General features: G+C 43.9%; 1 protein-coding gene across 10 annotated transcripts in view; it reads left to right on the top strand.

The window, feature by feature from the left end:
* Window positions 1-22324, top strand: part of LOC129859466 (supervillin-like) — a 154220-nt gene extending 131896 nt beyond the window's left edge. For 8 of the 10 annotated variants that reach the window (XM_055929295.1, XM_055929291.1, XM_055929293.1 and 5 more), the window contains 16 exons: window positions 122-269; window positions 531-676; window positions 948-1123; window positions 1938-2091; window positions 2355-2557; window positions 2745-2827; window positions 5636-5790; window positions 9852-9957; window positions 10426-10633; window positions 11083-11216; window positions 11311-11466; window positions 15642-15785; window positions 19793-19914; window positions 20174-20329; window positions 20715-20735; window positions 21131-22324. In XM_055929295.1, the coding sequence (XP_055785270.1) occupies window positions 122-269; window positions 531-676; window positions 948-1123; window positions 1938-2091; window positions 2355-2557; window positions 2745-2827; window positions 5636-5790; window positions 9852-9957; window positions 10426-10633; window positions 11083-11216; window positions 11311-11466; window positions 15642-15785; window positions 19793-19914; window positions 20174-20329; window positions 20715-20735; window positions 21131-21217 (2199 nt within the window). In that variant the 3' untranslated portion in view covers window positions 21218-22324. The remainder of the gene's footprint in view (window positions 1-121; window positions 270-530; window positions 677-947; window positions 1124-1937; window positions 2092-2354; window positions 2558-2744; window positions 2828-5635; window positions 5791-9851; window positions 9958-10425; window positions 10634-11082; window positions 11217-11310; window positions 11467-15641; window positions 15786-19792; window positions 19915-20173; window positions 20330-20714; window positions 20736-21130) is intronic. The other 2 variants (XM_055929299.1, XM_055929292.1) reach the window with 1 other exon arrangement.
* Window positions 22325-24278: the final 1954 nt, after the last annotated feature.

The raw sequence follows: 24278 nt of genomic DNA, 5'->3' as shown, positions 1-24278 counted from the left end.
TATTTACCAATAGCTAAATATCTAACTGTCGAACAATGACACATCAAATCATCAGTGGTGAATTACTTATTTTAGTCCTCGAATGAACCGTTTTCTTATTGTCTGTGTCTTTCTTTCTCAGGCTGCTGAGCTGGCCCAGTTCATCCAGACCAAGAGAGATCTGGGCTGCCGTGCCAACTATGTAGAGCTGATCGAGGAGGGTATCAACACACACAGCTACGCTGCCAAGGAGTTCTGGAAGATTCTGGGCGGACAGACCAGCTACCAGTGTAAGGCTTAACTGTCTGTTCATATTTTAATCCGTTTGGCGGACGCCCCTTTTGTCTTGCTATGTAATAGCAATCCCAAATTAGTAGAAACTTCTTATGAATGTGATATGTAGGGGTTATGAATGTGTTATGAAGTCCTTATGTAGGTGCCCTTCCAACTGAAGTGGTACCCAGAAAGGCTTCCCTGTTTTCCCGGTATCGTCAGTTTCTGACATTGATGATAGTTTTATGAATTTCGTGACCGTTTCTAACTTCCTGTAGCCGCGGGGACACCAGACGAGGATGAGCTGTATGAGAGCGCCGTCGTAGAAACCAATTGCATCTACCGCCTAGTGGACGACAAACTGGTCCCCGATGATGACTTCTGGGGGAAGGTTCCCCGATGCACGCTGCTCAGCCCCAAACAGGTCAGACATCACTTCTACTAACATTGTTTGGGCTGGATTTAGATTTCCATTCTGACTGGATCCCAATCCAGTTAAGACAGAGAGAGAAAAAGGAACCTGGCTGATCAGACACTGCTGTAACTCCTTAATAGAGATTGTTAGACACTGACAGGTACACTACTCTGACCTGACCTGCTACAATTCCTCACTTCCAAATGACCATTTTGAGCTGAAGTGCATAATAGCATTGAACTGGTACTGATTGCTGCCTCTCTGCTCTGCTCTCCTATAGGTGTTGGTGTTTGACTTTGGCAGTGAGGTGTATGTGTGGCACGGTAAGGAGGTGACTCTGGCCCAGAGAAAAGTTGCCTTCCAGCTGGCTAAACACCTGTGGAACGGAACCTTCGACTACACAAACTGTGACATTAACCCCCTGGACCCTGGAGAGTGCAACTCACTCATACCCAGGTATGGCTCACAGACAATTATACTCAGGTATGTTTCAGACACTCATACCCAGCTATATATCCACTCATATTCTGTCTCCCACACAAACACGCAACACACAAAGTATAATAATTACCATGAAAACATTTCTCTTTAAAGTCCACCACTTTCAGTTAATTTGCGTTTACAAATCTATGCCCATGGACAAGTTGGTAGGCTTCTTTAATCGCACTTGCCATGTTGTCATTGGAAATATGAAATAGTTCTGAACTTATATGCCTGGAAAAATAAAGGTTAACATATTTATTTCCTGTGTTTTATATCATATTGTACAACAGCTGTGAAAACTAACACTGTAAAACTGTGAAAACATTTGATCAGTGTTATTTCCTGATAGTTGTTGGTTGAAAATACAATCTACACAGGACCTTCTAATCAGCAGGTTTGAATGTGCAGGTGTTTTAGCTCTCCGTAGTGACATCATCATGTGGTAAATTGGTTAATAGACCAATAAGAAAGAGAGTTCCTTTCTGCCAATAACAGCTAGTTTTCCCCTCCCCACTCAGACCACTCTGAAAGTTCTAGCAAAATTATTGCTTGAGAAATAGTTTTTTGCTTAGAAAAAGTTTGCCATTTAAATGGGAATCTTTTACAGACATGTTATTGATATAAAACTTCTGCATTGGGCCTTTAAATAAAATATCAAATTAAAAGCTACAAATAGCCTCTGTCCTCTCCACCTCTACCTCTCCCATTCCAACTATTTTACCTCTCTACCTCTCCTCTCCCATTTCAACTTTTCCATATGTCCGCTATCTCCCTCTGTCGAGTGCAGGAAAGGCCAGGGCCGTCCAGACTGGGCTATGTTTGGAAGGTTGACGCAACACAACGAGACCACCCTGTTCAAGGAGAAGTTCCTGGACTGGACAGACTCCAAGAAGAAAGGTACCATCAAGAACGGCCAGGAGCACCTCAACGAAAACAACAAGGTACAGCTCCAAATAGTTTTTAACACATTTTATTTCGTTCACCTCCTTACAAACCTTTGTCCTGTAGCTTCTCAAGCATTCCTTATTAGAAGGTAAGCCATAATACTGGCCAAATTAGACAAGACAACAAAACCTAATTCTGTTCCAACAACCCATCGCCCATTTCCACCTCTCCTCCCTCACAACAACCATCACACGCATCTTAACCTCCCTACTCACCCTTCTCTTTCTAAACCCTCTTTGTTGCTTTCCCCTCCCCCCAGGAGCAGCAGAGCCCAGAACAGAACATGATGCGGGCCTATGATGCCTCCCTGATGCTGCCGCTGCTCCAGACCCCGGTTCGTACGGTGTTGGATGGGGTGGACCTGGGCCGGGGCTATGGCCCGGTGGCGGGGGATGACCGCAGGCACTTTGAGATCAGCACCACCGCCGTGGACATCTGGCACATACTAGAGTTTGACTACAGGTGGGTGTGTATGGCTGTGTAGCAAATGGCACCATATTCCCTACATAATGCGCTACATGTAAGTTCTGAGCAGGGCCCATAGGGCACTGTATAAGGAATAGGGTGCCATTTGGGATGCGTACTATGTGTGTGACTCTGTGCGGTTGGGTTAAAGGACAATTGACAAAGTATATCTCATATCCTACAGCCGGCTGCCCAGGCAGAGCATCGGACAGTTCCATGAGGGAGACACCTATGTGGTGAAATGGAAGTACATGGTGAGCACAGCAGGTTAGTATCGACCCACCGTTGCCCACATCTCTACACCATCACACACCACAAAGTTATCTCTCTTTCTCTCTCTCTCTCTCTCTTTTTATTTAATTTATTTTTTGTCTCTTTTGCTACTGTCGCTGATGACACACCCTAAACCAGTGCAGGTGTTTGAAAATCTGGATTTTACCTTGGTTATTTAACGGAAAGACACCCTGTGTTCCTCTCTTAGACTGAGCGCATCTGACCTTTGAGTAAGCTTGAACATATCCTCTTTGATTTATACACTTTTTTTCTCCATGTAAAGACCATATAAAGATTGCCCCCTGTCACCCTCCCCCCTCCTCTCCCTCGCTATGTTAGGGTAATAATTAACCATCACATAAACTCATGGATACCGTCCGTGCTGTTTAAAAGCCTAGCTACCTGTAGGAATCCATGTTCTATAATTTGCCATGGCAGGGCCAGCCCAGTGCAAACAAACAGTAATTCATATCACTACTAGTGGGAAGAGAGTTCGAAAGGGGCGCTGGCAAGTGGCTGTGATTTAGTTTTAGTGGTTAGCAGTAGTACGGCTAGTTCTCTTCCGCACAGAGAGAGAGAGAGACCATAGGACCTGTCAATGTATGGGCTGCAAAACATGCCAGCCGATTGCAGTAATAGAGTATTATCTTTCATCTATCTTACATAGTACACAGATACAGGCACACTGATGTACCATTGTCGTGCATATGATTTCACAGATACACCGAATGTGCACACACGGGGTGCTATTCAAAAAAGAAAAATAATAATAATAAAAATATATACAGTTCCAGTCAAAAGTTTGGACACACCTACTCATTCCAGGGTTTTTCTTTATTTTTACTATTTTCTACATTGTAGAATAATAGTGAAGACATTAAAACTATGGAATAACACATATGGAATCATGTAGTAACCAAAAAAGTGTTAAACAAATAAAAAAATATTTTAGGTTCTTCAAGGTAGCCACCCTTTTCCTTGATGACAGCGTGGCACACTTGGCATTCTCTCAACCAGCTTCACCTGGAATGCTTTTCCAACTCATCCCAAACTGTCTCAATTGGGTTGAGGTCGGGTGAGTGTGAAGTCCAGGTCATCTGATGCAGCACTCCATCACTCTCCTTCTTAGTCAAATAGCCCTTACACAGCCTGGATGTGTGTTGTGTCATTATCCTGTTGAAAAACAAATGATAGTCCACTAAGCGCAAAACAAATGGGATGGCGTATCGCTGCAGAATGCTGTGGTAGCCTTACTGGTTAAGTGTGCCTTGAATTCTAAATAAATCACAGTGTCACAGCATAGCACCATCACACCTCCTCTTCCATGCTTCACGGTGGGAACCATACATGCGGAGATCATCTGTTCACCTACTCTGCGTCTCACAAAGATACAGCGGTTGGAAACAAAAATCTCAAATTTGGACTCATCAGACCAAAGGACAGATGTCCAACAGTCTAATGTCCATTGCTCGTGTTTCTTAGCCCAAGCAAATCTCTTATTCTTATTGGTGTTCTTTAGTAGTGGTTTTTGATTGCAGCAATTTGACCATGAAGGCCTGATTCACGCAGTCTCCACTGAACAGTTGATGTCTGTTACTTGAACTCTGTGAAGCATTTATTTGGGCTGCAATTTCTGAGGCTGGTAACTCTAATGAACCAATCCTCTGCAGCAGAGGTAACTCTGGGTCTTCCTTCCCTGTGACAGTCACCTGGAGACATTTTTGCAAATGTATTAAAAATATAAAATGGAAATATGACTTTTACATAAGTATTCTGACCCTTTACTCAGTACTTTGTTAAAGCAGTGATTACAGCCTAGATTTTTCTTGTTTATGTTTCACCGTAAGGATGGTGCCAGGTTTCCTCCAGACGTGACGCTTGGCATTCAGGCCGAAGTGTTCAATCTTGTTTTCATCTGACCAGAGAATCTTGTTTCTCATGGTCTGAGAGTCCTTTAAGTGCCTTCAAACTCCAAGCGGGCTGTCATGTGCCTTCTACTGAGGAGTGGCTTCAGTCTGGCCACTCTACCATAAAGGCCTGATGGTTGTCCTTCTGGAAGGTTCTCCCATCTCCACAGAGTAACTCTGGATCTCTGTCAGAGTGACCATCGGGTTCTTGGTCACCTCCCTGACCAAGGCCCTTTTCCCCTGATTGCTCAGTTTGGCTAGCTCTAGGAAGAGTTTTGTTGGTTCCAAACTTATTCCATTTAAGAATGATGGAGGCCACTGTGTTTATGGGAATCTTCAATGCTGTATAAAGTTTTTTGGTACCCTTCCCAGATCTATGCCCGACACAATCCTGACTTGGAGCTCTATGGACAATTCCTTCGACCTCATGGCTTGGTTTTTGTTCTGACATGCACTGTCAACTGTGGGAATACAGTGGGGCAAAAAGGTATTTAGTCAGCCACCAATTGTGCAAGTTCTCCCACTTAAAAAGATGAGAGGCCTGTAATTTTCATCATAGGTACACTTCAACTATGAAAGACAAAATGAGAAAAAGAAATCCAGAAAATCACATTGTAGGATTTTTAATGGATTTATTTGCAAATTATGGTGGAAAATAAGTATTTGGTCACCTACAAACAAGCAAGATTTCTGGCTCTCACAGACCTGTAACTTCGTCTTTAAGAGGATCCTCTACAATCTACAATCAATCAAATTGTAGAAAAATCTCAAGGATGGTCAATGGAAACAGGATGCACCTGCGCTCAATTTCGAGTCTCATAACAGTATGTCACAACTATTTATAGTTGCTCATTCGAGTTGTTTGTGAATCCATGTCTCTGTCTGTTGATCCTAGTTGGGAGGAGGCAGAATCCGGACGCGGTGAGGAGAGCAGGAGCTGGGAAGGAGAAGTGTTCCTATTTCTTCTGGCAGGGACGGAATTCTACCGTCAGTGAGAAGGGAACGTCAGCGCTAATGACTGTTGAACTGGACGAGGAGAGAGGAGCACAGGTAGTGTGTGTGTGCGCATTTCATGTGCGCGCCAGGGGAAAATGACTGCCCCCTCTCATTGAAGTTAAAGGCTGTACTGCAGGCATGGTTAGCAGAAAACAGGATCCCCATTATAGTTAATGTAAAAATGTCAATATTTTCATTAAGACAATCATGGTACCAATAATTGCTTCTATTACCCCAGATGTATGTCATTGAACCGATTTATAAAAAACATTTAAAAATGCATTCAGAATAAGTTATAAGGATAATGTAGTTACTAATTGCAGCCTGCAGTACCCCGGTTGGCCTTCAACTTGAATTACTCAATAAGAAGGGGCGGCACTGATTTAGCCTCAAATCAAATCAAATCAAATTTTATTTGTCACATACACATGGTTAGCAGATGTTAATGCGAGTGTAGCGAAATGCTTGTGCTTCTAGTTCCGACAATGCAGTAATAACCAACAAGTAATCTAACCTAACAATTCCACAACTACTACCTTATACACACAAGTGCAAAGGGATAAAGAATATGTACATAAAGATATATGAATGAGTGATGGTACAGAACGGCATAGGCAAGATGCAGTAGATGGTATAGAGTACAGTATATACATATACATATGAGATGAGTAATGTAGGGTATGTAAACATAAAGTGGCATAGTTTAAAGTGGCTAGTGATACATGTATTACATAAAGATGGCAAGATGCAGTAGATGATATAGAGTACAGTATATACATATACATATGAGATGAGTAATGTAGGGTATGTAAACATTATATTAAGTGTCATTGTTTAAAGTGGCTAGTGGTACATTTTTACATAATTTCCATCAATTCCCATTATTAAAGTGGCTGGAGTTGAGTCAGTATGTTGGTAGCGGCCGCTAAATGTTAGTGGTGGCTGTTTAACAGTCTGATGGCCTTGAGAGAGAAGCTGTTTTTCAGTCTTTCGGTCCTTGCTTTGATGCACCTGTACTGACCTCGCCTTCTGGATGATAGCGGGGTGAACAGGCAGTGGCTTGGGTGGTTGTTGTCCTTGATGATCTTTATGGCCTTCCTGTGACATCGGGTGGTGTAGGTGTCCTGGAGGGCAGGTAGTTTGCCCCCGATGATGCGTTGTACAGACCTCACTACCCTCTGGAGAGCCTTACGGTTGTGGGCGGAGCAGTTGCCGTACCAGGCGGTGATACAGCCCGACAGGATGCTCTCGATTGTGCATCTGTAGAAGTTTGTGAGTGCTTTTGGTGACAAGCCGAATTTCTTCAGCCTCCTGAGGTTGAAGAGGCGCTGCTGCGCCTTCTTCACAATGCTGTCTGTGTGGGTGGACCAATTCAGTTTGTCTTTGATGTGTACACCGAGGAACTTAACACTTTCCACCTTCTCCACTACTGACCCATCGATGTGGATAGTGGGGTGCTCCCTCGGCTGTTTCCTGAAGTCCACAATCATCTCCTTTGTTTTGTTGACGTTGAGTGTGAGGTTATTTTCCTGACACCACACTCCGAGGGCCCTCACCTCCTCCCTGTAGGCCGTCTCGTCGTTGTTGGTAATCAAGCCTACCACTGTAGTGTCATCCGCAAACTTGATGATTGAGTTGGAGGCGTGCATGGCCACGCAGTCGTGGGTGAACAGGGAGTACAGAAGAGGGCTCAGAACGCACCCTTGTGGGGCCCCAGTGTTGAGGATCAGCGGGGTGGAGATGTTGTTACCTACCCTCACCACCTGGGGCCCGGCCCGTCAGGAAGTCCAGGACCCAGATGCACAGGGCGGGGTCGAGACCAAGGGTCTCGAGCTTGATGACGACTTTGGAGGGTACGATGGTGTTAAATGCTGAGCTGTAGTCGATGAACAGCATTCTCACATAGGTATTCCTCTTGTCCAGATGGGTTAGGGCAGTGTGGTTGCGATTGCGTCGTCTGTGGACCTATTGGGTCGGTAAGCAAATTGGAGTTGGTCTAGGTTGTCCGGTAGGGTGGAGGTGATATGGTCCTTGACTAGTCTCTCAAAGCACGAATGAAGTGAGCGCTACGGGGCGGTAGTCGTTTAGCTCAGTTACCTTAGCTTTCTTGGGAACAGGAACAATGGTTGCCATCTTGAAGCATGTGGGAACAGCAGACTGGGATAAGGATTGATTGAATATGTCCGTAAACACACCAGCCAGCTGGTCTGCGCATGCTCTGAGGACGCGGCTGGGAATGCCGTCTGGGCCTGCAGCCTTGCGAGGGTTAACACGTTTAAATGTTTTACTCACCTCGGCTGCAGTGAAGGAGAGCCCGCAGGTTTTGGTAGCGGGCCGTGTCAGTGGCACTGTATTGTCCTCAAAGCGAGCAAAAAAGTTATTAAGCCTGTCTGGGAGCAAGACATCCTGGTCCGCGACGGGGCTGGTTTTCTTTTTGTAATCCGTGATTGACTGTAGACCCTGCCACATACCTCTTGTGTCTGAGCTGTTGAATTGCGACTCTATTTTGTCTCTATACTGGGACTTAGCTTGTTTGATTGCCTTGCGGAGAGAATAGCTACACTGTTTGTATTCGGTCATGTTTCCGGTCACCTTGCCCTGGTTAAAAGCAGTGGTTCGCGCTTTCAGTTTCACGCGAATGCTGCCGTCAATCCACGGTTTCTGGTTTGAGAATGTTTTAATCGTTGCTGTGGGTACGACATGGTGAATGCACTTTCTAATGAACTCGCTCACCGAATCAGCATATTCGTCAATGTTGTTGTTGGACGCAATGCGGAACATATTCCAATCCGCGTGATCGAAGCAGTCTTGAAGCGTGGAATCAGATTGGTCGGACCAGCGTTGAACAGACCTGAGCGAGGGAGCTTGTTGTTTTAGTTTCTGTTTGTAGGCTGGAAGCAACAAAATGGAGTCGTGGTCAGCTTTTCCGAAAGGAGGGCGGGGGAGGGCCTTATATGCGTCGCGGAAGTTAGTATAACAATGATCCAAGGTTTTACCAGCCCTGGTAGCACAATCGATATGCTGATAGAATTTAGGGAGTTTTGTTTTCAGATTGGCCTTGTTAAAATCCCCAGCTATGATGAATGCAGCCTCAGGGTGTGTGGTTTCCAGTTTACAAAGAGTCAGATAGAGTTCGTTCAGGGCCATCGATGTGTCTGCTTGGGGGGGAATATATACGGCTGTGATTATAATCGAAGAGAATTCCCTTGGTAGATAATGCGGTCGACATTTGATTGTGAGGAGTTCTAGATCAGGTGAACAGAATGACTTGAGTTCCTGTATGTTGTTATGATCACACCACGTCTCGTTAATCATAAGGCATACCCCCCCGCCCCTCTTCTTACCAGAAAGATGTATGTTTCTGTCGGCGCGATGCGTGAAGAAACCAGCTGGCTGCACCGACTCCGTTAGCGTCTCTTGAGTGAGCCATGTTTCCGTGAAGCAGAGAACGTTACAATCCCTGATGTCTCTCTGGAATGTTACCCGTGCTCGGATTTCATCAACCTTATTGTCAAGAGACTGGACATTGGCGAGTAGTATGCTAGGGAGTGGAGCGCGATGTGCCCGTCTCCGAAGCCTGACCAGGAGACCGCTACGTTTGCCCCTTTTACGGCGTCGCATAGGGTCGCCGGCTGGGATCAGATCCATTGTATTGGGTGGAAGGCAAAACACTGGATCCGTTTCGGGAAAGTCATATTCCTGGTTGGAACGATGGTGAGTTGACGTTGCTCTTATATTCAGTAGTTCCTCCCGACTGTATGTAATGAAACCTATGATTACCTGGGGTACCAATGTCAGGAATAACACATAAAAAAACAAAATACTGCATATTTTCCAAGGAACGCGAAGCGAGGCGGCCATCTTGGTCGGCGCCGGAAGTACCTACAATGTCACTTCCTGGAGTAGGTCAAACTTTTCATGTTATGTCTCCATGAGACGCACGCCATCTTAACAACCATTTGCCTTCAATGCGCTGTTGAGTCTTCACATAGGAATGAATGGTGTCATGTCATCGATGGCTTTGTCCATTCATATATACAGTCATCGGTGTGTGTGCGTGCGCGCGCCTCCTTGTCCGTGTGTGTATGTAACCACTCTCTCCTCTGCTCTTACAGGTCCAGGTGCAGCAGGGGAAGGAGCCTCCATGTTTCCTTCAGTGTTTCAACGGAGGGATGGTGGTCCATGCAGGGAAGAGAGAAGAGGACGAGGAGAACTCACAGAGTAAGTTACCAGCCACACCTTTCCCTCTCATTATTACTATCCTCTTTTCTCCTCCGATCAGCCCACTGTTTTTTCTCTTTCTTTCTGTGAGTGTGTCAGAGAGAGATGGATGATACGCTTGCCTTATCTTTCCGCTCTTGTCTATTAGATATGACATGTTTGAAACTGCATAGAGGTGTAGAACTCCAATGGAAACCCAATGAAAAAATATATTTTTCTCCACAGGCGTGATTTATGTATGGTCTTTCACCTGTCATCGGTGGGGGTGTCTGTACGTTGTGTGTATGTTCGTGTTTGTTATATTTGTACGTAACTGCATAGTAACTGCATATGTACGTAACTGCATAGTATTAACTGTAGTAACAATGTTTCGTTACATAGAAACTGCTATGTAATTACATTGTTATATAGGTTATTACAATCCCAGGGCTTCATCTTTCTGACCTCTTACTCCTCTCTCCCAATCAGATGGCTGGCGGTTGTACTGTGTGCGGGGGGAGGTCCCGGTGGAGGGCCACCTGCTGGAGGTAGCATGCCACTGCAGCAGTCTGCGCTCCCGGACCTCTATGGTGCTTCTCAGCGTCTCTAAAGCAACCATGTATGTGTGGCACGGCTGCAAGGCCCAGCTCCACACACGCGAAGTGGGGCGCACTGCCGCCGACAAGATCAAAGAACAGTGAGTACCAACATTCACAACACTTCACAACGATTTCTTTCCTAGTATTCTGACATGGCAGGCAGAAGACGGCACATTTATTCTCCTTGACGTGTTATTGTCCAGTTAGGGTTAGGGTAATGGCCTACCGTGCCACTGTGAGAGGTCAAAGGGCTCATCATGAAGACTGATGTTGAGCACTCTCTGATATGACTTGTTTGAAGTCTAAATAATGTTAATGTCTCCAATCCAATTGAATCATTTGATCTCATTAGTATAACTGTGTTCAATAAGCCTGGGTCAGGCATAAGTCTTTTAACAGTGTGCGCGCATGCATGCCATGAGTGTGTGAGCCATACAGTACCTGGGTATGAGTTAGTTGAACGCTCCAAGGTCAACGGGATTTATGTCACAGTTGGTGTAGTTGATGGTTCCGTTCCACAGGTGTTTAGCCAGTTGTTTTTATGCAGGTGTCCGTTGGAGGCGGGGCTCCACAGCAGCAGTAAGGTGACCATCCATGAGTGTGACGAGGGGGCGGAGCCTACGGGATTCTGGGAAGCTCTGGGAAGGAGAGATAGGAAGGCCTACGACTGCATGCTCCAAGGTTCGAGTCATTTTCTTTAATTAAGGGTCTATTTCTGGTAGTCCATGATCCTCCTGGTTGGTTGATGTGATGACCTTCAACCTTTGATCCACAGATCCAGGGAAGTTCAACTTCACCCCTCGTCTCTACCAGCTGAGCAGTACGTCTGGAGAGTTTGTTGCAATGGAGTTCTTCTACCCAGCCAGAATAACGGAGGAGGTCAACTCACTGCCCTTCCTACAGGAGGACCTCTACACTGCCTCTCAACCAGGTACTGTACAGGATATACACACACACACACACACACACATACAACCTAGGCTTGGGCGATACCCTGGTGTATGGTATAATGGTATATTTCAAAATACAGATGGTATAATTTTCAATACCATAAATGTTTTTTAGATCTAAGATGTCAACTGTAATTATATCCAGCTCAGTGCTTCAGCTATGCATTTGGTTTGCTAACTTGCTAACCAACCAAGCTTCTTGGTTACAGCAGAGACATTCAATCCCTTCTTGGATCAAGATCTCTGTTGTCTAAATTGTTTTGTGCAAAAAAAAAAAAAGGGATTATTATCCAAGAGGGATTGATTGTCTCTTCTGTAACCAGGAAGCTTGGTTACAAGCTTGACATCTAGCCACTTAGCTAGCAAGTTAGCAAACCAAATGCATCGCTTGAGCCCTGAGCTGGATATAATTTGACACATCTTGGATTTCTTATAGTCATACTTCTAATTACATTTTAAGCAGTTGCTTATACTCACCCCCCCCCCCCCAAAAAAAAAAAAAGAATATATATATGCAAAGTTGTCATCAAGGCAAAGGGTGGCTACTTTGATTAATCTAAAATATATTAAATACTACCCGCAAAACACCAGTCTCAACGTCAACAGTGAAGAGGCAGCTCCGGGATGCTGGCCGGCCAATAAAAAGAAAAGATTAAGATGGGCAAAAGAACACAGACACTGGACTGCGGAACTCTGCCTAGAAGGCCAGCATCCCGGAGTCGCCTCTTCACTGTTGACGTTGAGACTGATGCTTTGCGGGTATTATTTAATGAAGCTGCCAGTTGAGGACTTGTGAGGCGTCTGTTTCTCAAACTAGACACTCTAATGTACTTGTACTCTTGCTCAGTTGTGCACCGGGGCCTGCCACTCTTTCTATTCTAGTTAGAGCCAGTTTGCCTGGTCTGTGAAGGGAGTAGTACACAGCCTTGAACGAGATCTTAAGTTTCTTGGTAAATTCTCGCATGGAATAGCCTTAATTTCTCAGAATTAGAGTAGACTGGTGAATTTCAGAAGAAAGTCCTTTGTTTCTGGCCATTTTGAGCCTGTAATCAAATCCATAAATGCTTGCGCTCCAGATACTCAACTAGTCTCAAGAAGGCCAGTTTTATTGCTTCTTTAATCAGGACAACCATTTTCAGCTGTGCGAACATAATTGCAAAAGGGGTTTCTAATGATCAATTAGCCTATTCAATTATAAACTTGGATTAGCTAACACAATGTGCCATTGGAACACAGGAATGATGGTTGCTGTTAATGGGCCTCTATACGCCTATGTAGATATTCCATAAAAAATCTGCCGTTTCCAGCTACAGTAGTCAGTTACAACATTAAGAATGTCTAAACTGTATTTCTGATCAATTTGATGTTATTTAATGGAGAAAAAATGTGCTTTTGTTTATAAAACAAGGACATTTCTAAGTGACCCCAAACTTTTGAACGGTAGTATGTATGTATGTATGTATGTGTGTGTGTGTGTGTGTGTGTGTGTGTGTGTGTGTGTGTGTGTGTGTGTGTGTGTGTGTGTGTGTGTGTGTGTGTGTACGGATGTATGTATGCACAGTTAAAGTCAGAAGATTACATACATATAGGTTGGAGTCATTAAATCTTGTTTTTCAACCTCTCCACAAATTTCTTGTTAATTAACAAGCTATAGTTTTGACAAGTCGTTGGGACATCTACTTTGTGCATGACACAAGTCATTTTTCCAACAATTGTTTACAGACAGATTATTTCACTTATAATTTACTGTATCACAATTCCAGTGGGTCAGAAGTTTACATACACTAAGTTGACTGTGCCTTTAAACAGCTTGGAAAATTCCAGAAAATGGTGTCATGGCTTTAGAAGCTTCTGATAGGCTAATTGACATCATTTGAATCAATTGGTGGTGTACCTGTGGATGTATTTCAAGGCCTACCTTCAAACTCAGTGCCTCTTTGCTTGACATCATGGGAAAATCAAAGGAAATCAGCCAAGACCTAAGAAAAATATTTGTAGACCTCCACTAGTCTGGTTCATGCTTGGAAGCAATTTCCAAACGCCTGAAGGTACCACGTTCATCTGTACAAACAATAGTATGCAAGTATAAGCACCATGGGACCGCTCAGCCATCATACCGCTCAGGAAGGAGACGCATTCTGTCTCCTAGAGATTAACGTATTTTGGTGTGAAAAGTGCAAATCAATCCCAGAACAACAGCAAAGGACCTTGTGAAGATGCTGGAGGAAACTGGTACAAAAGTATCTAAACGAGTCCTATATTGACATAAAACGAGTCCTATATTGACATAACCTGAAAGGCCGCTCAGCAAGGAAGAAGCCACTGCTCCAAAACCGCCATAAAAAAGCCAGACTACGGTTTGCAACTGCACATGGGGATAAAGATCGTACTTTTTGGAGAAATGTCCTCTGGTCTGATGAAACAAAAAAATAACTGTTTGGCCATAATGACCATCGTTATGTTTGGAAGAAAAAGGTGTAGGCTTGCAAGCCGAAGAACACCATCCCAACCGTGAAGCACGGGGGTGGCAGCATCATGTTTTGGGGGTGCTTTGCTGCAGGAGGGCTTGGTGCACTTAACAAAAAAAGATGGTTTCATGAGGGATGAAAATTACGTGGATATATTGAAGCAACATCTCAAGACATCAGTCAGGAAGTTAAAGCTTGGTCGCAAATGGGTCTTCCAAATGGACAATGACCCCAAGCATACTTCCAAAGTTGTGGCAAAATGGCTGAAGGACAACAAAGTCAAGGTATTGGAGTGGTCATCACAAAGCCTATAGAAAATATGTGGCCAGAACTGAAAAGTTGTGTGCGAGCAAGTAGGCCTACAAACCTGACTCCGTTACACCAGCTCTGTCAGGAGGAATGGGTCAAAATTCACCCAACTTATTGTGGGATGCCCGTGGAAGGCTACCCGAAACGTTTGACCCAAGTTAAACAATTCAAAGGCAATGCTACCAAATACTAATTGAGTGTATGTAAACTTCTGATCCACTGGGAATGTGATGAAAGAATTAAAAGCTCAAATAAATAATTCTCTACTATTATTCTGACATTTCACATTCTTTAAATAAAGTGGTGATCCTAACTGACCTATGACAGTCAATTTTTACTAGGATTGAATGTCAGGAAGTGTGAAAAACTGAGTTTAAATGTATTTGGCTAAGGTGCATGTAAACTTCCGACTTCAACTGTATGTATGCATGTACGTACGTAAGGATTTATGAATGTACGTACGTACAGCTTGCAATTGCTGTGTGCTTTTCTGCAAAACTGCAGTTAATGGAAATTATTCTGTATATTTCAGAGATATAGCTAGTTCTAGAAATGACAGTATATTTCATGGAGACCTAATCTTAACAGAAAGCTAGTCCTATAGTGATGACCCCAATAATATAACTCCATAGAGATACACTAGCTATCGTGGCAATTGCAGGTTGATTTGCAGCAAATGGAGAAAACCTACACTGAACATAAATGTAAACGCAACATGTAAAGTGCTGGTTTCATGAGCTGAAATAAAAAAAATACCAGTAATGTTCCATTCGCACAGAAAGCTTATTATGCTCAAATTTTGTGCCCAAATGTGTTAAAATTCCTCTTAGTTAGCATTTCTCCTTTGCCAAGATAATCCATCCACCTGACATGTGTGACCTTTCAAGAAACTGATTAAACAGCATGATAATTTCACAGATGAACCTTGTGCTGGGGACAATAAAAGCCAACTTTAAAATGTGCAGTTTTGTCACACAACACAATACCACAGATGTTTTGAGGGAGGGTGCAATTGGCATGCTGACTGCAGGAATGTCCACCAGAGCTGTTGCCAGATAATTGAATATAATTTTTTCTACACCAAGCAGCCTCCAATGTCGTTTTAGAGAATTTGGCAGTCCAACCGGCCTAATTTTTTTATGTATTTATTATTATTATTACATTTTTTTAAATAGCGCCCCTTGTGTGCACATTCAGTAATACCGTGTAGTACAGACACGGTATGACGGTATGAAAATCGGGATACTGCCCAACCCTAATACACATACACCAGAAAATCTTACAACATGGCTAAAGACTACACTACAACATGTCACATAGATTGGAGCTCTCATTGTGTATGTCTATCATGACATTACTTCCTGTTCATCTTCCTGTAGCCCTCTTCCTGGTCGACAACCACCACGAGGTCTACCTGTGGCAAGGCTGGTGGCCCCAGGACAGCGAGAGCCCCGGCTCTGCCCGTATCCGCTGGGACGCAGACAGGAAGTGTGCCATGGAGACGGTGCTGCAGTACTGCACAGGTACCTGAACACTATTTTATTGTTATATTTAACCTTTATTTAACTAGGCAAGTCAGTTAAGAAAAAATTCTTATTTACAAAAAATATATCTAAATATAGGACAAAACACACATCACGACAAGAGACAACACTACATGAAGAGACACCTAAGACAACAACATAGCAAGGCAACAACACATAACACAGCATGATAGCAACACAACATGACAACAACCGTAGCAGCGCAAAACATGGTACAAACTTTATTGGGCACAGACAACAGCATAAAGGGCAAGAAGGTAGAGACAACAATATATCACGTAAAGCAGCAACAACTGTCAGTAAGAGTGTCCATGACTGAGTCTTTGAATGAAGAGATTAAACTGTCCAGTTTGAGTGTTTTGTTGCAGCTCGTTCCAGTCGCTAGCTGCAGCGAACTGAAAAGAGGAGTGACCCAGGGATCTGTGTGCTTTGGGGACCTTAAACAGAATGTGGCTGGCAGAATGGGTGTTTTATGTGGAGGATGAGGGATGTAGTAGATATCTCAGATAGGGGGGAGTGGGTTTTATAAATAAGCACCAACCAGTGGGTCTTGCGACAGGTATACAGAGATGAACAGATTACAGAGGACTATAGAGTGCAGTGATGTGTCCTATAAGGAGCATTGGTGGCAAATCTGATGGCCGAATGGTAAAGCACATCTAGCCGCTCGAGAGCACCCTTTCCTGCCGATCTATAACTGATATTTCCATAATCTAGCATGGGTAGGATGGTCATCTGAATCAGGGTTAGTTTGTCAGTTGGGGTGAAAGAGGAGCGATTACGATAGAGGAACCAAGCCTAGATTTAACTTTAGCCTGCAGCTTTGATATGTGCTGAGAGAAGGGCAGTGTACCATCTAGCCATACTACTTGTACTACTTGTACCTCAAGTACTTGTACCTAAACTCTTAGAGGTAGTAATCACACCAGTGGGGAGAGGGGCATTCTTCTTACCAAACCACATGACCTTTGTTTTGGAGGTGTTCAGAACAAGGTCAAGGGTAGAGAAAGCTTGTTGGGCACTAAGAAAGCTTTGTTGTAGAGCGATTAACACAAAATCCGGGGAGGGGCCAGCTGAGCATGACTCTCATCTGCATATACATGGATGAGAGAGCTTCCTACTGCCTGAGCTATGTTGTTGATGTAAATGGAGAAGAGCGTGGGACCTAGGATCGAGCCTTGGGGTACTCCCTTGGTGACAGGCAGTGGCTAAGACAGCAGATGTTCTGACTTTATACACTGCACTCTTTGAGAGAGGTAGTTAGCTTACCAGGCCAAAGACTCCTCAGAGACACCAATACTCCTTAGCCCACAAGAATGGAATGGTCTACCGTTTTGGCCAAGAAAATAAAAATAGCAGCACAACATTGCTGAGAATCAAGGGCAATGGTGACATCATTTAGGACCTTTATTCTCCTTTAGTAACCGTTTTCTATAACTTCTTGCCGTTAGACCCACAGAGAGAGATCTGCTCCTTAAAGTAACTAACTTTGGCTGCCGTCCCCCTTAAAGTAACTAACTTTGGCCTTCCGGATAACCTGAGTGAACTTATTTCTCATTTGCCTGAACGAGAGCCAGTCACCCTGAGTATGCATGTGCCGAGCGTTTCGCCAAATGCAATTCTTGAGGTGGACTAACTCTGCAAGATCACGGTCGAACCAGGGGCTGAACCTGGGGGCGTGTTTGTCAACAATACCACTGAAAATGTCAAAAAAGAGAAACAAAACCAAACAAAATAAACCCTTATAAGATATTAAGTGTTACTATTGACTTAGTTGAGTTTGAGTTTAATGAATCTTGCTCACAGATAAAACTGAAGAAATTTAGAATTTACATAATAAAAAAATTGCTACGCAATCACTTCAAATACATATTACACGGCATAAATAGAATACTAAACACATAAAACATTACAGGAAATGTTTTCATGGTGGAAACAAATGTTGAAATGTGATAGTTAAAAATATAATTTTAGGGAAAACATTTATGAGCTAGAGTTGTTGTACAGTCTGACAAAAGTGGTTAGAGCGTCGTTTTTTCAGGCGGTTCGTAAGTGCACTTATACAGGACAGTTTGTGGTTATTTTCAGGAGCCTGGTAGTGTAGTTGCCTCTTTTTGGAGGGAGCAGGTCATGCAGAGGGTGTTCAAGAGTGTACATTTCCTTCACCAGGTGCACTGCAGCCTGCTCTGCAGTGACGGGAGCTGTGGTTAGACTGCTTCACCTCTGGAGATGATCCACAGGGCCCTCCGCTGCACCCTGTCAAGTTGGGCCTGCTGCTTTTTGTTGCATCCAACTAACACTCCACCGTATTCCAGACAGGGCCTGACCAGTGTTGTGTATTATGTGACCAGATCTTCAGTGGGTAGGTCATTTCTGGCAAGAACAGTCAAAAAAGTGCAGGCATTTTGAGGCCTTCCTCACTGACTGCTCCACATGTGTCTCACCACTGAGGTTCGAGTCTAGATGAAAACCAAGATACTTGGACGTTGTTGCCACTGGTACTTCCTGTCCATCTAGAACGAGTGGTGAAGGTTGTGGAGGGTCTCTTAAAAATCATATCTGGATTTCCAGACTTTTTCCCCATTCAAGAGCATGTTGTTGGATGTGTCCCACACTTCCAGCTGGTTTGCCTCCAAGCCCATGTATGTGTCCTCCTGGATGCTGTTTAGTGGTATTGCTCGGGACAGCCCTACATTATCTACATACCCAGTGTCCAGAGTGTCACTGAGGACAGCTTTTCGGGTGGACATCTCAAGGAGAAACCGATATGGTGAGACCACGCCCCCTTGTGGCACACCAGAGGCCACCTCTGATCACGGGCTGAATGTGCCAGTCGCCATCACCCTCTGCCTTCTTCCGGTGGTGTAGCTGTGGAGCCAGACTAGTAACCTGGACAGTTCAATGTCAGGAGCTTTGCGTAATCTACTCTATCAAAGGCTTTGGACAAAAAGTAACACCCTCACCATTGTTTGGTTTTCTGGAGTCTGAAGATGTCAGCCAGGAGTGTTTGGCTTTCACTAGGGATAGTAATGCTTGGCTTTGGGAGGTAGGCATACTGGTTCGTGGACTCAGAGAGGACTGTTGGCATGAGTTTTTTCATGATGAAGCTCTTCTGGATTTTTCCAAGGCATGAAGTTAGAGATGGGCCTCCAGACACTCATCTCATTGTACATGGGTTTGACACTTTAGGTATGAGACACACATTGGCAGTCTTCCAGGCAGCAGGAACAGTCCCCTATCGGTAGGCGGTGTTAACAATGTGTGTGATGACAAGGGCATGCTCTTTTAGTAGCCAGGCTGGAATGGCATCAGGCCCACATGCATTCCTTGGGCTGAGTCTGATCAGAGCTTGCTTTATCTGGCCATTGCTGCACAGCTCAACCTGCCTGGTAGGCATGGGCAGGGGGATGGTGGCGAGAGGTGTAGTGCTTGTCCATGCCTCAGCAAAGAAGCCATTTAAAACATCAGCCACGTCGTCTTCAACCCTCGACCTGTATGCTCTCTCCTGATGTTTTCTTTGGTCCCAGTCCTTTTGTTAATGAAGTCCCACCATTCCTTGGGATTTTTCTTCTTTTGGTCCTGGATTTCAGTTTTGTAGTAGTTTTTGTTTGTTTCCTTGATAAGCATTTGCACTGTGTTTCTGTATTTTCTCCATTTCATGGTTTTCCCCATCTGTTGAATGTTTTCTGTCTTTTCCTGATGGCAGCCTTTGTTTGTTCGGTCATCCAGAGCTTCTCCAGTGTTGATGTTTTTCTTATTTATGATTGGCATGCATGCGTTCAAGTGCAGTTTGAATGCAGGAGTTGAACGTCACCACCTTCGCATGAACGCTCTCCACCTCATCAGTGGCATACCAGTCAGTACTGGCCATACACCATGCCAAGGATGGTATACCTTGTTCTAGGTATATCATCAAAAGAGAGAGGCAATGTGGAACTGTTTGATTTATACTAAACATAAAAAATGTTGCCCCCCCCCCTCCACAGAAAAGAATGAGAAGAAGCCACCCAAGGCGTATCTGATCCATGCGGGACTTGAACCTCTAACCTTCACCAACATGTTTCCATGCTGGGAACACAGAGAGGACATAGCTGAGATCACTGAGAGGGTGGGTCACCTATCCATCACCTGTTTCCCATCCCATACCCATTACACCAAACACATCCCTATCATCCACCTAAATATCCATTAGATCTATATTGTAACCAACTCCTCCTGTTGCCGACTTAATCCAGACTGATTTCCTCCTGGCCATCCCGAGGTTTCAAATTGGCAACCCTCAGGGTACTGAGGATAGGGATGGGATTGATTTTGAAAGTGTGTGTGTACTGACCATGACGTTGTATTTATATCCTTGTGTGTCCCAGGAGGCAGAGGTTTGTAACCAGATAATTCTGGTAGAGGATGTGTTGGCACGGCTGTGTAAGACCACCTACCCCCTGGCAGACCTGCTGGCACGGCCCCTACCCGAGGGAGTCGACCCCCTACGCCTGGAGATCTACCTAGACAATGATGACTTTGAGGTGAGGCCACGCCCACACCTACGGTACCATCAGCTCCCTGGTGAATTATGACTTTTTTGTCTAGGTTTGCCTTGGTTCAAACCATATTATTACAGGTATGTCTACTCAGTCTGTGGTTGAGCTATGTTTGCCTGCAATAATGAGACTCTCTCCAGTGTGTGTGACCAGGAATCATACTGGAACATTGTACACTGGTAGTCAAGGCAAACGAGTCTAAAACAGTCCTTCTTTCTAAAATCCATACAGTAGTCACACTGACGTGTCCTTCAGTCTCCTTGAACTTTTTGTTGTCTGTGTTTTTATGTAAATAATATGTTCTCCATCCCTTCATCCCCTTCTGTCCTCATTTTCTCTCTCTGACTCATCATGTGTTTAACTCTGCCAGGGTGTAGGGGCTTATGGGAAGGTGAGTTCTTTAAATTGAGAGCACAGGTGGCCCCAGATATGTACACAGCATCCTCACTTTGACTGATTAACTACATCACCCATAATCCGGTGTGTGTTGCTTTCTGTCTCACCACCCTCCTCACTCTGTGTCTGGATCAACACACTCTCACTCTGAAACCTCTCTTGCATGGTTTGGTCTGTTTCCACTCACTAAGTAATAGCTGTGTGAGTTTTCTGTACTAGATGCTCCTGGAGTGATGAGCTGGACCACTGACCATGTTGTGACCTTGAATTTACTTGTGGATATTGTTTTTTGCAGTTCATGCGTTAAAGTAATTTCACAAGAGTTGACATAGCGGTTGACAGATTTTGTGTTTATTGTGTGGTAACAATGTGTATTTGGCCCCCCTGTAGAACGCTCTGGAGATGTCGAGGGATGAGTATGAGGTGTTGCCAGGTTGGAAGCAGGTGAACGTGAAGAAAGCCAAAGGATTGTTTTAGTACTTTGGACAGAAGGCTTGACCAGCGGATGACATCATCAGCAAGCGACGGTCAGTGCATCGTGGTTCAGTTGTAACAGGAACCCGCCACTGAGAACTTTTTAATTGAACATTATACCCCTTCATCTCCGGACTGGAGAGGGCTTGGGACACACACACACTTCTGAGAACCCTACCCTGGTTGGAGGGAGGGAAGAGGAGGAGAGATGCAGTGGTGGAAGGAGTGAGGATCAACAGATTTGTGCCAGCCTCGTGTATAGTTTTAATCTTTTCTTTATTTTATTTGTATGTGTTATCAGTTTTGTTTTGTAATTCTCAATGTAGGTAGTTCAGAGGTGCGTGTGAGTGAATGTTGAGTGGATGTTTACGTAATGTCGGCACCCGTTTTTTTTAAATCCACACTGTGTGTGTGTGTGGGTCTGTGTGTGGGTGTGTGTGCTTGCGTGCTCGTATGTCTCTGTGTGCGCTTGTGTGTGTGTGTGTGCTTGCGTGCTCGTATGTCTGTGTGTGTGTGTGTGTGCTTGCGTGCTCGTATGTCTGTGTGTGTGTGTGTGTGTGTGTGGGTGTGACCATGCTTTTACAGTATCGACAGCAGTCTGTCAGTTTGTCTGGGAGCAGGAGAACCACTCTGTTTGACACACCCCAAACAGACTCTCTGCAAGCTGTTCTTTGTGCATTTGCGCATTAGAATAAATTATTTATATTTACTCCATATTAGGAATAAAAAGCCTTTTAAGTATTGTCTGTGAGATAAGAAATGAAATACATTGTATTGATATTCATGTTGAGGTTGTCATATGTTGATAAGTAGTTGGACAATAATGCTCCTTTCCCAAGAGACTGTGCATGTTGCCATTTTATTGAACAAATCATGCATCTGCCACGTTCTGATGTCATTGCTAGGCTGTCCTGCATCATTCAGGTGCTCCGATTGAAGAGAATTGTTGTATTTTACAGGCATGACTTTACAGAATCTTATAAATTCAACATTGTATAGTGCCTTGCTTTTATGTACAGTTTATATACAGAACAATATTAGTCTGTGTTTTATAGACTCTCTTTGTGATATAAAGGATATTAGAGAAATAAACACTGAAATGAAATCCAAGGATGTTGTTTTACATCTTTATCACCTGAAATGATCTAAATGGATATGTCACAAATGGCAACTTATTCCCTTCATAATGCACAGCTTTTGAACAGAACCCTATGGGCCATGGTCAAAAGTAGTGCACTATATAGGGAATAGGGTACCATTTGGGACATACACATTCTTTCTTTAATCCCTAGGCTTTCAGTTTCCATATAATGCCTAAACCCTCAATGACACAGAAAACTGGTAAGTCTGGTATGTTCTCTCAGATTAAAAACAGAGGTTTATGCATATGTGTCAATTGATTGTGTATTTAGTATGTAGCTTAAGTATTTTGTTCCAAGGGTATGTTGTTGCACAGTTTCTCCAACAGAGTGCGCTGAAAGACTGTTTATAAAGTATGTTCTTGTCACCTCTACAGTGGAGAGGATGATGCTTAAACACAGATAGATACTATGGGAGAATCTCAATTCCATTTCCTTTCCTCAACTTCTCAAATCACGTTGGATGGGTTTTGAGAAGGAGGCACGAACACTCAGTGAATGAAGAAAATTCAATTGAGATTCTCCTCTTGGTTGCTGTTGAGTCATAGGGGTCATTTCAGGGTGTTGCGTGAGTCAAGTCAGGTTGCTGTAAATTGCAGGCTTGTTTGTTTTGCCGACATAACTAATGGTGTCACTGCGTAAAGTGCAGTCTGATTTGAATAGTACACCCACAATTTGTAGTTTGAGGTCCTGTATTAAATGTTCTTATTCCAGACTACATACATCATGATTGTCTCATGTAAAATGGACATCTGAAATTTGGCATTGACTGGTGGTCTCTGTAGCTCAGTGTCGGGCATACAGACCAGACTAGACCGTGCTTTAGAATGTCATCACATAGACTTTTTTTCATTATCAGCCCCAAATATTTTTTTGAGAGGGGGTAGATCAGGTTTAATATTGCACATATACTGTATTGTCTGCATCATTTCCAATCCCCCATATATATTTTTTGTGAATATATATTTTTTTATAATATATTTTCCTTTATTTTCCCCAAACCCTACCACCCCTCCCGTAATTGGACTAAACTAATGGACAACAATACTTGGGCTTCTACTTCCAGCTTATACATACTACATACATTTTACGGACACAGGATGTTTTACATTAGTTATCTTTTTTGTTGTTGTTTTTAGTCCCACCGTTCAGCTACCTTCAACCCCTCCCATCTGTCTCTGAAAACCACCCCGTTTTCATTTCTAATTGCCATATTTTTCAACTGTGCTGTGATGTTTTGCTAAAGTTCTGAACCGTTCTATTCTCATAGTTTCTACAGATTTGTAAATTAAACATTTGTGGCCTGCTGGAGGTCATTTTGCAGGGCTCTGGCAGTGCTCCTCCTTGCACAAAGGCGGAGGTAGCGGTCCTGCTGCTGGGTTGTTGCCCTCCTACGGCCTCCTCCACATCTCCTGATGTACTGGCCTGTCTCCTGGTAGCGCCTCCATGCTCTGGACACTACGCTGACAGACACAGCAAACCTTTTTGCCACAGCTCGCATTGATGTGCCATCTTGGATTAACTGCACTACCTGAGCCACTTGTGTGGGTTGTAGACTCCGTCTCATGCTACCACTAGAGTGAAAGCACCGCCAGCATTCAAAAGTGACCAAAACATCAGCCAGGAAGCATAGGAACTGAGAAGTGGTCTGTGGTCACCACCTGCAGAATCACTCCTTTTTGGGGGGTGTCTTGCTAATTGCATATAATTTCTTTTGTCTATTCCATTTGCACAACAGCATGTGAAATTTATTGGCAATCAGTGTTGCTTCCTAAGTGGACAGTTTGATTTCATAGAAGTGTGATTGACTTGGAGTTACATTGTGTTGTTTAAGTGTTCCCTTTATTTTTTTGAGCAGTGTATTATTGATCGATTGACTATGGCTTTTCAGGTCACCCAGCAGTGCTATTTGCGGAGTTGGTTCC

The sequence above is a fragment of the Salvelinus fontinalis genome, chromosome 7, assembly GCF_029448725.1.
Source record: "Salvelinus fontinalis isolate EN_2023a chromosome 7, ASM2944872v1, whole genome shotgun sequence".
In the NCBI taxonomy this organism is placed as follows: Eukaryota; Metazoa; Chordata; class Actinopteri; order Salmoniformes; family Salmonidae; genus Salvelinus; species Salvelinus fontinalis.
This window is presented reverse-complemented; position numbering and strand designations above follow the sequence as displayed.